General features: G+C 29.4%; 1 protein-coding gene across 3 annotated transcripts in view; it reads right to left on the bottom strand.

Moving 5' to 3' along the window:
- LOC143239028 (uncharacterized) overlaps nt 1-13,793 on the bottom strand; it is a 47,444-nt gene extending 33,651 nt beyond the window's left edge. The window contains exons 1-5 of one of the 3 annotated variants that reach the window (XM_076479761.1): nt 13,639-13,793; nt 6,438-6,904; nt 3,949-4,009; nt 1,694-1,897; nt 735-938 (exon numbers count right to left, since the gene is read on the bottom strand). In XM_076479761.1, coding sequence (XP_076335876.1) covers nt 735-938; nt 1,694-1,897; nt 3,949-4,009; nt 6,438-6,896 — 928 coding nt within the window. In that variant the 5' untranslated portion in view covers nt 6,897-6,904; nt 13,639-13,793. Of the gene's footprint in view, nt 1-734; nt 939-1,693; nt 1,898-3,948; nt 4,010-6,437; nt 6,905-12,715; nt 12,846-12,925; nt 13,129-13,638 lie in introns of those variants that run through there. The other 2 variants (XM_076479762.1, XM_076479763.1) reach the window with 2 other exon arrangements.
- Between the last annotated feature and the right edge of the window lie 788 nt (nt 13,794-14,581).

Raw genomic sequence — 14,581 nt, 5'->3', positions numbered from 1 at the left:
GATGGCAAAACATTAAAGAAATGAAGATGCCTGGAGAAAAAATGTCACATTTCTCACACTAATGTAAATTCAGGATTATATTACACTGCCTTATAAAACTGAGAATTTAAAGCTTATATACTATTAAAATATTAATTATTAGCTACAAGTTTTTGCTGAACAAACTGGTATAACACATACAAAAAGTAGTTTGATTAAAGGTTCAAGGTAAGTAATAAAAACTTTGTGATATTCACAGTAAAGGATGCCCATAGTGACAGGGTTAAAAAATAAAAAGACTTTTACTAAAACCTAATACACACTTGATTTATTTTAGCAAGCTAAAGAGCATAAAATGTTGTTTGTTTTGCTTATGTAAATCCTGCTTGTTGTTTCTAAAAACATAATGATTAAAATCAACAATCAGCAAAATTGATGAGAACCAAATAAATTAAGGGTTTTAAGAAACACATATCACACAAGCCACAGAAAGCAAAACAAATATAGGTAGTGCAATTTACGTACATGTGTACTTAGTAAATTCTGATTATTCTTTATTGTCATAAACCTTTCGTTCAAACATCTAAGAGTTTTTCCAGATATATCTATGTATCCCTGAAAATAAAGTTTGATCTGACTACCTGGTTTTTTAAATGTGTTTTCAATGAATCCAAACATGAGTTTTGGATAAGATCTTCACCATAAAGAAGCTAAACAAACAAAACACACAATAATACATTACTTTTCCATCATACCATTTGACTTTTTGTTGCCTACTCTGGTTCTCATGGATTCTACACTGTCTTCTAGCACATTGCTGTTTTTTTTTATACTAGTCAGTTCATTTTTCTTTTTGCAGGTGAACATATGGATGTTAACAGCACGTCCAGTTAAAAAGTCCCTCTTTCCACAAAAAGAACACTGATGTGAGGGCTTCTCTTGTAGTTCACTTTCCATACCTTGAAGTTTTAAAACAATATCTGATATACAGACAATCTCAATTTTCAAATGATAAGATATACTTGAAAAAAGAAATCATTATCAAAAATAATAAATATTTCAACTAATTCCTGTATAACAGTAGTCTTCAGAGGCATCAAAACTATGGGTGTTATAGCACCTCCACTTTTACATATTTTACTTGTATTATTATAGTAACTTTCTGATGGAGGTTTGACCCCAGATCCTCCTAGACTGAGTTACTTTTAGCAGCTTCTTATACTTTCAATCTCTTATCATAAATCTGCATATCTAGCCAAGCACCCACAATATAAAACTCCTTTCTACACTGTTTCATGATTTTCAAAGTAGTGTATGTTTTCTATTATAGTGTATTTGATGTGTTACACCTAATATTAATTTTATTTTAATTACTTCTAAGTAAATGAGAAAAAACCTAAAAGTGCATGTGTGTTTTTTTTATAGCAAAGCCTTATTGGGGCTATCTGCTGTGTTCACTGAGGGGAATTGAACCCCTGATTTTAGCATTATAAAACCATAGAGTTACCACTGACCCAGCAAGAGATGAACCTAAAAGAAAAATTAATTTTTTCCCAAGTATCAAACCTTTGTTTTGAATTAAAATCATCTGTATTAAAAAAACTCACTTTTTTCTTTAATTCAGAATCTTAGTGAAATAAATGAAGATTATAGTTAATCTGTGACATGTAATGGCAAACTAACTGATTTTATTAAAAGCATCTGTACATCATACCACTTGTGCTGATTTGTGGCAGTATTCTGGTTGATGTTGTTACCCCTGTGTTTCCACTGTTTACTGTGGTAAAGTTGTTGTTCCTGGTAGAAGATAAATTTTCCTTTCTACAGGAAGACATGTGTATGTTGGCTGCAAGTGCTGAACTAAAGCCTTTCTGTCCACAAAAAAAGCACTCACAGGAGACGTCCATCAAGTCTGACTCTAAATGTGCACATACAACTTTGTTACTTTATAACCTCAATGCTCCTCGAAAGATGTATCAAAAAATACACAATATGCAACATAAGGTTTTGGCTGTAAATAAAATACTATATCATAAGTTTTTACTTTTATTTTAAAGTCAGAAAATATACACTCAACTGCAAAGAATCAAACTTTAAAATCTATCAGAAAGTGAAAATTTAAGTCTGACCCTCACAAGATACCACTTCCTAATAAACTGTTGCTTCATTCTCTGCAATATGAAACTCAAACTCACAAGGACCAAACAGTACACACTACAATAACACTGAACTAACACAGCTACCTCTACATATCTTCTATACTATAAAACTCCCATACCAACTAAGTTTTAAAAAACCTCACTTAATTTACATGCACTTATGCAACAGATCATGATTACAGAGTCATTCATTTGCAGGATTTACTGAACATCTTTTGAACCATCCTTCCATTCCTATTCATACAGATGGTTCAAAAATCAGGTGACTGTGTGGGCTCTGCCATGGTTTTTTGTGGTTCGGTGGTTGCACGCAGAATCCCCTCTACAGCTTCTGTGTTCACTGCTGAACTGTATGCCATTTCTCTTGCCTTGGATCACATAGAAACTAAGCAGTACTCAAACTGCACTATTTATACTGAGTCATTTAGTTCTCTACTGGCCCTGGAATCGTTTCACGTTAGTTCACACCCTGTTCTCGCTGATATTCAAAACCAACTGGCCCAGTTATCTTTAACATCTACTACTATTCAGTTTTTCTGTATACCAGGCCATGTTGGTATTTGTGGGAACTAGCTCACAGATGCTGCAGCAAATTCTATCTGCTTTGGCACTATCACTGCTGTGCCTGTTCCATACATGGACTATGGTCCTGTATTCAAGGCTCAGCTCTGTGCCAGTTGGCAGTCGACTTGGAATGAGCAATGTGACAACAAGTTTTTCCAAATAAAACCCTATATTGGACTTTGGCCCTCTTGCTTCCATAAGGATTGGAAAGAGGAAGCTGTTCTATCTAGACTACACATTGGTCACATTTTAAATCATCGTTTTCTTTTACCTTTGTCCATAACGTTAGACAGTGTTATTGGTGATGGTGACACTGTCCACCATGAAAATGTTTTCAGTTTTTTAAAGGCCATTATTCTTTTTAATGTCATTCAAGTTTTTTAATTTATGCATTAGACCATTTTTAGTAAGATTACCTTTTCAGAATCACAGTCCATCTAGTTCAATTTGAAATTAGAAAATGGCTATAAAGTAACTCAAAACCAGGACTGGAAAGGCCAACTTCAGGTGACTGATGGTGGTTTTGGTACTTACCTGTTAGTCTTCCTGGCGAGTTATGATAATTACAGTTATGCTACAGAAAGTCCTCTACAACTTGTATTACTGTAGTTTTTCTCTTAATGCTGTAGAAATAGGTTTTATGCTTTTTTTTTAACTGTTTTATTTTACCTTCATTTCCTTCCATACATTTCCTACTTTTACTTTAATTTTAACTTTTTGCTGGATGTTTGGCACAAATACCTAGCTGCTTTGTGCCATAAAATACCAAATCAACCAACCAACCAATCATTTTGGGGACCAGCCACCAACTGTTAAAAGTTACAATTACACATCATTAGTTCTACTAAAATAGAACTTACATATTCATGCAGTTAAAATACTAATTATTATTCCCACAAATATCAGTTGAGTATAACAACAGGATATTAAATAACTAACTTACTCCTCATCAAACACTTAAGTTAAACTAGTTATAACTTTTTAACATAGTATATCTCATCCACATTTTCACTAAAATTTACCCTCCAAGGAATTTTTTTTTTGTTGGTTAATGGTAGATATCTATTCAAATTATCTTTCTTTTACAAGGTAACATGTGGTGAATACCACATTTGAGAAAAAAAAAACATTAACCAAGTAAAGTTAATAGAAAATATCTAGTTTTCACATTATTTACATTTACATGCTGATATAGTAGATACATGAAATAACAATATATCAATGAAAATATTATTTATACTCATACCAATATCTACAGGATTCAAACTTGTCTGTAAATCTAGATCCATCCTTCCTGGACTGTCCTTCTGGATTAAGCAAAAAATATACACACAGAATGAAAATGTTTTCTAGCAACCAAAAAGTCTTAGAAAACTCAAAACTTCTCCAGTGATTCCTATGGTAATAGTAATAATTTATAAGTAGGGTTAAACTATGACAAAAAAATTGAGTAGAAAACATAAGAGTTACCCAATAAAACAACAAAATTCAAACTTTTCAAAAACTACTATTCAAGACAAATAACAATGCAGATAGGATCATAAAAAAATGATGTTTCCTAAAAATAGTAGTTGGATAGGTTGTCCCCCATAACAGTTGGTAGATGGCACCAACCTTTGCCTTTCCTTGAATCTGACACTGCTTATAAGTGAATACAGAAAGTTTTTAAAATACATTTTTTATATTGTTGAGAGGTAAAAATTACATTAGAAGTTAATAGGAATACAAACACTTGTATTAACATTTTCAAAGAAAAAAAACCAATATCAATGCAGCAAATAAGTATATAATTGTTATAAACTTGTAAGTGCAAAGCAGAAGTGCTTATAACATCAAGAGATGACCCAAATAGATTAGATGTTTGTTTTATCTCTGAGAACTACTTTGTACTGAAAAATTTCTTAGCAGAAGCCAATGTAGTAAGCTTTTTATACATGGCAATTACTATTGAGCATGGTTGTAGGTATAAATTTCTGTATTAAACATAGTCTATTTATTACACATACATCTTCCAACAAGTACAAGGAATTTTAATTGGGGAAAAGTTGAAGATTTAATTTCATTCACACTAGAATGTTTAGATATATTTTAGTAAGAAAGACTTTAATGAAAAGTTGTACTTGTAAATATACTGACAACATTCTTTCACCTAACTATCAAAATTTTATTGTTGCTGTCAAACAAATTGAATCACCAAAACACATCCTGGAAAAAACTCTTTCAGTGAAACAAAACACACTAGCTGGATTTATTAATAAAATGCTTGACTTCAAAGTTTGAATAAAACAAAAACACTGAAATTTGCAATTATCAACTTTTATTTCCAAAAATATTATGTTTCAATATTTACTGCTTACTGCAACAATATGATTTGTTCTATATTATAAGACATTATATAGAGAGTTTGTAAACCGACTTGCATGTTTCACAAATGAGGTTCAACTGTTACACATTAAACACAAAGTTTATTCAATTTTGTGAAAAACTCAACAATAGCTACTGATTATGGGTCTAGAAGTTTCAGATAATATTATGACCTCTTCAAATCCACCACATTTACACTTTAATTTATTTAAAAATTATTTAAGGTAATAGTATCAACTGCCATTAGTTTTACCTTCCATTTCTTTAAACTCTTGTTATATACAGTTAACACTAGCTATAGAACACTTCTGTATATAGTATGACATTATGTCAGTAGTTAAGGTACATTACTTTACATTTACTATAGTTACAGCTGTTGTAACTCCCATTTCTAAGTTTTATTACTATCATTATTGAACTTTCTCAAATCTTATCACATTTACTTTTTGGTTTTTACAGAGAATTTAAATTTATTTATTACTTCTTGTTGTCTATCCTATGCACTTTGTTATTTTAGGTTAGTCAAAATTGGATTAGTTGTGTTAGACAGACTTCGTACTATGTTTAACATTTATTTATTAAACCTAACATTGTTATATTTTGATTACAGTACCATTATCTTGATATTTATTGTATAATGCAAGTAGTTGTTTTATGTATTATTTTTTATTTTGTATATTTATAATAAAGTAGATTCTGGCTGTGCTATTGGTATTGTCCTTTTACTTGAATCCAAATCAAAACAGTAACAGAAACATTGGTGTAGCAGTTTATCTCAGATGTCATGCTCCTCCAAAACCATACTGATGACGTCACTTGTTTTCATTGCTTGTAAGATACTTTTACGGAGAGCTGTGGAAAGTTTCTACTTCTACGTGATTACACTGATCTTACATTGTTCAACAAATAACCAATCTATGACAATATTTCAAACTAAGAGCTAGAATTTGTATATTCTGTACGTAAAGTACATGCTACTAATGTTATTTTTATTAACAGTATTGGTTAGAAAGTTTAACCTATATAATTTTATTTTAATACTTTTATTACATAATTTTACAGTGTTAGCTTGGTATATGGTCTTAGGACTAACACAAGTCTTGTAAACTGGCTGAACTTAATGGATATTACTGATTTCTATATAGCCAAAAGTATTATTTACAGAAAGGATACTCAACTGATGAAATAAAACACTGCTTTCTAATTTTTAGAACATGAGAAAAGTCTATTGAATTAACTATACTCATTTCTTTAGTTTTTGCTCTAAGTAGGTAGCTTGCTCTGATTAGAAGCTAATATTAATTCTAGTTCTGCAACATAGGAATGGTCCCTGTTGATTCATATTTTCTTTAAGTTAGTAAAATAACTCACCTCATCTTCATTGATCACAACATTTATTCTTTTTGCCCTCTCATCTTCACTCAGCTGTTGAGCTGTTCTGGTTGAGTTGGAAAAGTGTACTCTCTTTTCAGGATTACTGTGACTACTAGAAACTGTCTTGATTTTCAAGATTTCTGCGGTTTTAAGCAAAGCTGGAAGTTCATTCTCAGCAATATTCACCTCACCATAGTACATAAATTTCAAAACTGCTTTCAACTGATGAAAGTCTAGACCATTAAATACTAGAATAGGGTGAGAGCAGTTATTGTCCTCCAGTAAATCCTGGAAGAATGGACTGCATGCTGAAAGAATTACTTTATGAGCTTTTAGTTTATGACCTTCACATGACAGTGTCACATCTGCAAAAAGTTCCTTGGTAAACATTTCATGAAAAGCACTTATGAGTGTAGCATAATGACTTTCCCATTTCACACAGCAGTCAACAGTCATCTTGATACCTGAAAACATTGAAAAATAACCAGTATAAAAGCAGTAACAAACTATCATTTTATCCGAAATTTAAAAACATTTATACACATCTGTTGAGTCACTGGTTTACCAAAGCTTCAACAAAGTAACAAAAAGACCAACTTGAGACAAATTATGTTGGTTGATATAAGTAATTTAATTACTCAAACATTACCTACAGCTCAAATTAGAACTACACTATATTTTCTAATGAAATCTGACAGAGTGCACACTATCAACTTACTGTAACAGAGCCAATCACTGATGTACAAAACACATGAGAAAAAAAAGAAGAATAAAAATACTGGTATTTTTTTCAACTAAAGTAATACCATGTTATACAAGGCAAGATTGTAACACATTCACCTACATGTGATAAATTAAAAATTCTCCATTACTATTATTAGATAACATATGAGAGTTAGAAGCATTAATCAGTTACTCATACTCTTACAATATTGAAATATACCATGAGTAAAACATTTACAGTCCTGAATAGGCAAGAAAACATATCAAAATGAAATCACGCTGGAAATGTTTCTCCAAAATTTATTGTATATATAAACTTTTGTGTTAAACAAATCATTATACATAACAATATTTACTCATGCTTAATAGCTATTACATTAGTAGCTGTAAGGGTTAATTAGAAGGGTAAACCAAAGCATGCATCCTGGTCACATACATTTATGCATATATTTCTATAAATTATATTTTCCTATTATGGCCACTCATATCCAAAGTTAGTCCAAATGTCACATTAAACAGTAGTTGGTTTAAGGTTAAATATAAAATTCTAATTCTGTAAATAATGAATCTTTTCCATTTTCATGTGAATTTTTGATATATAAACAGACAATTCTACTGTATCATTACAGAAGATTTACTATTCGCGTTATCACGTTTCTGTTGTTTTTTCTGTCTTTCGTATTTAACATCAAATATACGACTTATATTGTGTACAAACATTTATATGCTGTGGAAGCAATTTAGCAGCAATTATGTTCAAGTCATCTAAAAGTAAATGCAAATATTTTGTAGCAATTTTTATTTAACGCCCTTTAGTGATAGATTGAATATCATATTTATTAAACGTCAATTAAACAAGTAATCCGACACTATCAGTTTCATATATATTAAACCAATGGTGATAAACTTAAAAGTGGAGATAATCATTTTTCCTCACTTGGGGTGTGTACAGGGGGAGAGGCAATCACAGCCTCTATGAGTTCACACGTCATTTTGGTGAGCGTAACGTTATTTATTTCTATGAATATGTGGATATAATTTATATATGTGTTTAAAGCGTTACCCGAACTCCCAACAGTGGTCAAATTTAAATTCCTGCGTATAGCCTGGTCCTCCGTGTATTATTATTTAGAGTAGAAATTATTCTGAAATTAACGGTACTTTTCATGCACTATACATACTGACCTGCCGTAAAATATAAAAAAAACAATGGAACTCGGTTGGTACCTATTTCCAAAAAAGACGCTATACTTCGCTTAGAATTATACCAAGAATTGGTAACGATTTCCGATGAGTACCGACAGAATTTCATTCCTGGTTAGATTAATAATTTTAAAAACAAATTGACTTAAAAACTTGACACGCATTGTAATATGTGTTTTCCATACTAGAATTTTATTGAACTTTTTACCAATATATTTTTCTCGCCCCATCAAAAAGTGCACATAATTTTTTTTCAAATTATGTGCTTGTTTACAGTTTTCGAGATGCTAATACGGTGAATTTTATCTCAACCTTCGAGGCTTTTAGGCCTATATCATAGATAGCTCTCGAAATTTTCGTGAGTGATATTGTAATTTGTATTTATTGTTCAAAGTTTGAATGTAAAACAACAAAATATTTATGATTAACTACCATTAAAATTTCCTCCATTATCAATAGAGAGAAAAATAAACCATACATACATTCATTTTATAAACATAAAACAGTTTATCTCCGATCTGTATTTTTTATTCTTTTTAAGCACAAAATGCTTGTCCGTTGTTTGACTAAGATGTATGGAAACAAAGTAACTGTACTTGTGAATTTTCGAACTTTGAATAAAAAAATTAAAAAGCTTCCACACATTACGCAACGACAAATGCATCACAATTTATTTTATTTTTTAACTGAACAACTGATCACGCGTTGTAATTAAATTTATAAAAAGTATTGGAGAAAACAACCATAATATACAAGGGCGTAAAAGTCAACTTTTACGGAAAACATGGAAATATGTTAGTTTATCATAAACAGTTATTAAATAGAAATAACTGAAATAGAAATAGAAATATCACTACAATTTAGGCCTAACGTGGCCAGGTGGTGAAGGCACTCGACTCGTAATCCGAGGGTCGCGGGTTGGAATCCTCGTCGCACCAAACATGCTCTCCCATTAAAAGAGTAGGCCAAGAGTTGGCGGTGGGTGGTGATGACTAGCTGCCTTCCTTCTAGTCTTACACTGCTAAATTAGGGACGGCAAGCGCAGATAGCCCTCGTGTAGTTTCGCGCGATTTTAACAAAACAAAGTCACTATAATTAATCTGCATTACATACAAGATATTTAAAGTAGCATTGTAGAATGAAGAGAAAATTATGAAAAAATTGAGTTTTCTGTTATGAATGCATAAGGCATGAAAGTTTAAAAATTTAACCTGTGAACTAATTAAATATTTGTTAATACTTACAGATTAGATTGCATAATTTCACACATAAGGGACTCTCGCTGTTAGCGAGTTTCACTTTTAATTAAGATTAACTTAATTTCTTAAAACTGTTAAGTCCATGCAAATATTTTAAAAATATGGCTCGACACACTTGCACATGTTCGTTATAGGAAAAATAATATAAGAACTTACCTTAAATATTTACTTTTAGGTAAACTTATGTCACAATTTTAAAAATTCACAATGTAATCAGCTGAATAAATAAATGTTAAAATAATTTTATTCATTTATAACAAAAATATTACAAAAACTTTTACACATTTAAGAAAAACTAATGAACAGCATTTGACTAATACAAATTACTTAAACTTAAGCCTAAATTCTATGTCACATGAGACAAGAATGTACTATGTTCATCTGCATGTGATGAATTAAAAGCATAAACCAGTTATTCATTCTCTTCCAAAAAGTATTTGGCTGAAGAACAAATTAGTATTTAAGATTTCAGTGTGTACCCAGGAGTCTACGACCCTCACATTCACTTTTTTGTTTTACATCTTTTCAAAAATCAAAACTGGTAGTTTGTAGGATCCATTTGGATCCTTTATGGTCAGTCTTCAGGCTACCTCACTATAAAATTTAAATAATTAACTTCACATTAAAAACAATTCACCCACAGGTCCAGAATTTAAAAGTCTATGAGAAGATATCAGATAGTGAACCTCTTCACGTTTTCTGAAGAAACACTCACTTTCTGTAATAAATTAATTACAGGAAACTTCATTAAGGGTTAAAATTTTCTTTCTGTCTCTCTCTCTCCAGATATAAATATCCACTTCAAAAACATTAAACCAAATATGATACACCTGTTAAATTCAGCAATATCAAAATCTATTTCTTATTTTAGCAATAAAAATAAATAAACTTTGACAAATAAACCAAAAGTACATTAGAATAACAAAAACACTAAAATTATATGTTGTTCCCCTACTGTGTATTAAGATCAAGTGCAGTTAATACATTTTTTTCCTTAGTTCTCCTAAGTTAGCTACAGATAAAATAATAATCTTAAATTCAAATTTTTGACAAGAGTTAATAAATTTCAGTAATAAATAAACAGCACACTGAAAGCCTTAAAACAGCAATTTTTTTCTTATCTCTCTCAAGGTCTACAGATCCTTTCCTTATTCTAAGAGTAAGCTCTACATAATTAACATGTCAAGTCCTATGAAACATTGACTTATAGTTTAATTCTTTCTTATAAAAAAAATTCACAAGGAACTTCTTGAGACTGATGAAATAAAATTATATTAACATGCACCTGGTGATGAAAAAAACATTATAATTATCTTTGTAACATGTGGTAAATACAGACATTACTGAATGGAATGTGTGTACTGAAAATAACAGAAGTAGAGCCATTAACACACTTAACACAGTAAATATTAATTTGGCAGATCAGAAGAAGAAAACAAGCATCAAAATATTTAAAAAATTGTCTTAAAATTATTTTCATAAATTTTAGGTGTAATTAATCATAAAATGCACTCCTGTTAATCTAGCAAAGTGGTTAATTTACTAACCTTAGTTTGTAAGTGTATCTACTCAAAAACAGAAGGTCTAATAATTTTAATATTCCAAAGATAATTCTTCAAGACATTTTCAAACCAAAGTAGAAATTCCACTTACTTAAGCCATTCATTAAATGCAATACCCAACTAACGATTCAGTGTGAAACATTAATTTATTTTCCTGTAATAAAATATGGCCTTATGATCTGTAGTAAAATTTTGCTTATAGAAGTGGTTTCATTACTACTTAATTTACTTTTGAAAATTCAGAAGTTTATACTAAGTACTAATTTCTAATCAAACCAAAAGCTACATTATATTTTACTTGATGTTTAATTCTGATACACTATATTTAATCTTAATTGTTTATGAAATATTTTTGTAAGATAAATTCCTTGACTATGTCCCCTCCCTTCAAAAATGTACATTACATTCTTAATTTTCATAAGATGAAATAAAATTAGGCTCCAATTTCATAACCAAATTTTTTTAGAGAATCCAGAAACTTCAATTTAATATTTTTTTGTCATTTTTGAGATATCTTGCTACTTTTAAAATCTATTATTCAACTATTAAATATAACTTATGTGCTTTGTTTGTATTAATAAAAGACCCTGAAAAAAATTAACATAAACTTGCCTAAAATAATTTAGGTAATTGTATGTGGAAGTGATATATGGTTGAAGCTTACTGAATGTCTATTTATGTAAATAATTATTAAAGATTAAACTAATAAAACATTGCTATTATAATGGAATTACAAAAACAAGTTTATTTTTAATCAGTCTAAAACCTTTTTTTTAAAAAGATAATGTATAACTTACCACTAATAGTAAATGGATTATTTATATATAAATACATATTCAATAAATCCAGAGTCTGGAAATTAAATATTGTAAATCTATATTTTTGATTAAGTGCTAAATTTTTGCATGTTTTTAAATTATGTTACCCTAAAAATCATGAGCAACTTTACTGGACATAAGGCTAAATATATTAATAAGACTAGCATTGGTATCCAACTGATGGATAATGTAATTTAGTCATTGCTGGGTTTATATTTACAGTATCTAACAGTAACACATATTTTTATATAACTTTAAAAAACTGAAAATATTGATGAATATATAAACTTTACTGGTGAATATATTTTAAACAGTACATCTCATGTAAATTATAGTAAATTAAAGATATACTTAGTTAACTATTATTTTAAAAATTAATTAAATTTCTGATAATTCGCACCTTTTTTATAATTGTTAATTTTATTTAATAAAATAAAACTGTTTCTTTACAGTTTATAAACGTATCTTAATATGATTGATTATTTCTTAACATTCAGTGTTTATTGAATATTCTTTCATTCATTGTCAATAAAAGATATAAAAGGGTTAGAAACCATTTGTAATAAGTTATTAGGCCTATATATATATACATATATTTATATACACATAATTTTGCTATTATGTGTGTAATTGAAATACTAACATTAATACTAAGTTTCATATAATTTGCATTAAAAACAACCAAGTAATAAAATAGTATAGCATCCTACTTTTGTTTCTTCCTTAAGTATTTATTTCAACTTTGAAGTTAAGATAATTTTCACTACATTGGATATTAAAACAAAAAACAACAAAAACACTTTTTGCACTGATGTATTTTTTCAATCCGATAATATATGCACTAAGGTACTTTAAAATACGTAATCTGTAAGTAAATCAAATGTTCAAGATCATATATATATATAACGTATTTTTCTTACTTTTATATTTTCATGTGCTTTTATTTAAAATTATAGTTTTTCTTGATGACGAGAAACCCACTTGAAATTAATATGTATCTCAGAACGGTTCGTATGGGTGTTAAGTGTTAATACAATTTTACTGATAAGCAGAAAATAACGTTTCGATATTCCGAGGTCTAAAAAGGTCGAAGCGTTGTTCTCTACTTGTCAATAAGTGTTAATACCCATACCAGCCGTTCTGAGATAAAAAAATTATAGTTTGATATTTTCGCAACACTGGCTGCTTATCACATAAGCATATGTAATAGCAGTAAATAGTAAATAATCACAAAATAAAAAAAATGTTAGTGTAAAATTTAAAACTAAATCTTTCCATCTGCACACGGTAGTTTTAAATTTGTTCAACGTTATTTATACTTTAAATCCGTCAAATTACAGTTTGAAATGTTATTCCATTCTCCGCAAAAACAAACAAATATACACTTTTTCTTTGTTTTTATTTATTTATTACACGGTGAGAAAGAAAAAATCTATAATATGTTTAATATAATAAGTCTGTAGTAAAGTTTTGGTTCAGATTGAGTAACCGTGGTCGAAAAAATACACATCTGATTTTCAATCATGACGTTAAACTTAAGGTAAATAAAAATACGCACATCGAATTTAATCGGACCCAAAAAGTCTTCTCTAAGAACAAAAAACATATTCACATTACTGTTATATTCGCTTACCTTTCTATATAAAACTCAGTTTATAACTTAAGCAAAATTTGAAGTAAAGGAGTCACGCAAAACAATTATTTTAATGAGATATTAAAACGATAGTTCGGATTAGTCTTTTGTCCATCCGTCCCTAAGTTAACAAAATTGTGTCTGTGTATTGTGCATGCGCAAATATGTCGTGTTCTCGCTTCCATCTTGGATTAACCGATCATCGATCGTATCCTGTTGTAGATCCATTCATAATTTTTAATTTAGCAAATGACTGTAATATCACTTTTCATATATATTTAGGTATGTTTAATTTGAAATTCTTTATTTTTCAATTCGTGTCTGATATGAAAACAGTGGAAAAAAATATGCGTCAAGGAAACACTTCCCAGATGATTGTTTATGATGTTGTTCTGTAAATATAGTGCTTTTTCTATCCATACCAGCGGTTTTAAAATGTATAATTTTCTCTACAAATGGGTTTTCTCGTCATCACTGATTATTTTGTAAATAACTGTTCACTGGTTTAGTTAGGAGAGCTATCACCACGCAGTATTCGCAGTACAATCACTTTTAGTGGAATTAATGATAGTGAAAAGTAAGGAATTAACAATAATTTTCTTTCACCATAGGATCTTATAAACTTATAATGCAACTGAAATATCAGATGAAAATGAATTATAATAATATTTGCGTAAATAATCCAAAATATAATTTAGTTTTAAATTTATGATAATGAAAATAGGTTTCCACTGTAATTTAAACCCACACACGATCTTAAAATTCAATAATTTTCTGATTTCCGAATTTCGCTGTTTTATAACTATAGCTGAAGAACACCATTTATAAAACAAATGTATATTCCTATTTTAAACCACTATTAAAATTAATATATATTTAAGCTCGTTGAATGTACGTACTACATATGGATTAAAGAAAGACATAAGTTTTATCATATTTTAAA

The sequence above is a fragment of the Tachypleus tridentatus genome, chromosome 13 (genome assembly GCF_004210375.1).
Source record: "Tachypleus tridentatus isolate NWPU-2018 chromosome 13, ASM421037v1, whole genome shotgun sequence".
In the NCBI taxonomy this organism is placed as follows: domain Eukaryota; kingdom Metazoa; phylum Arthropoda; class Merostomata; order Xiphosura; family Limulidae; genus Tachypleus; species Tachypleus tridentatus.
The sequence above is the reverse complement of the archived record's forward strand: the minus strand, read 5'-3'. Positions and strand labels throughout refer to the sequence as shown.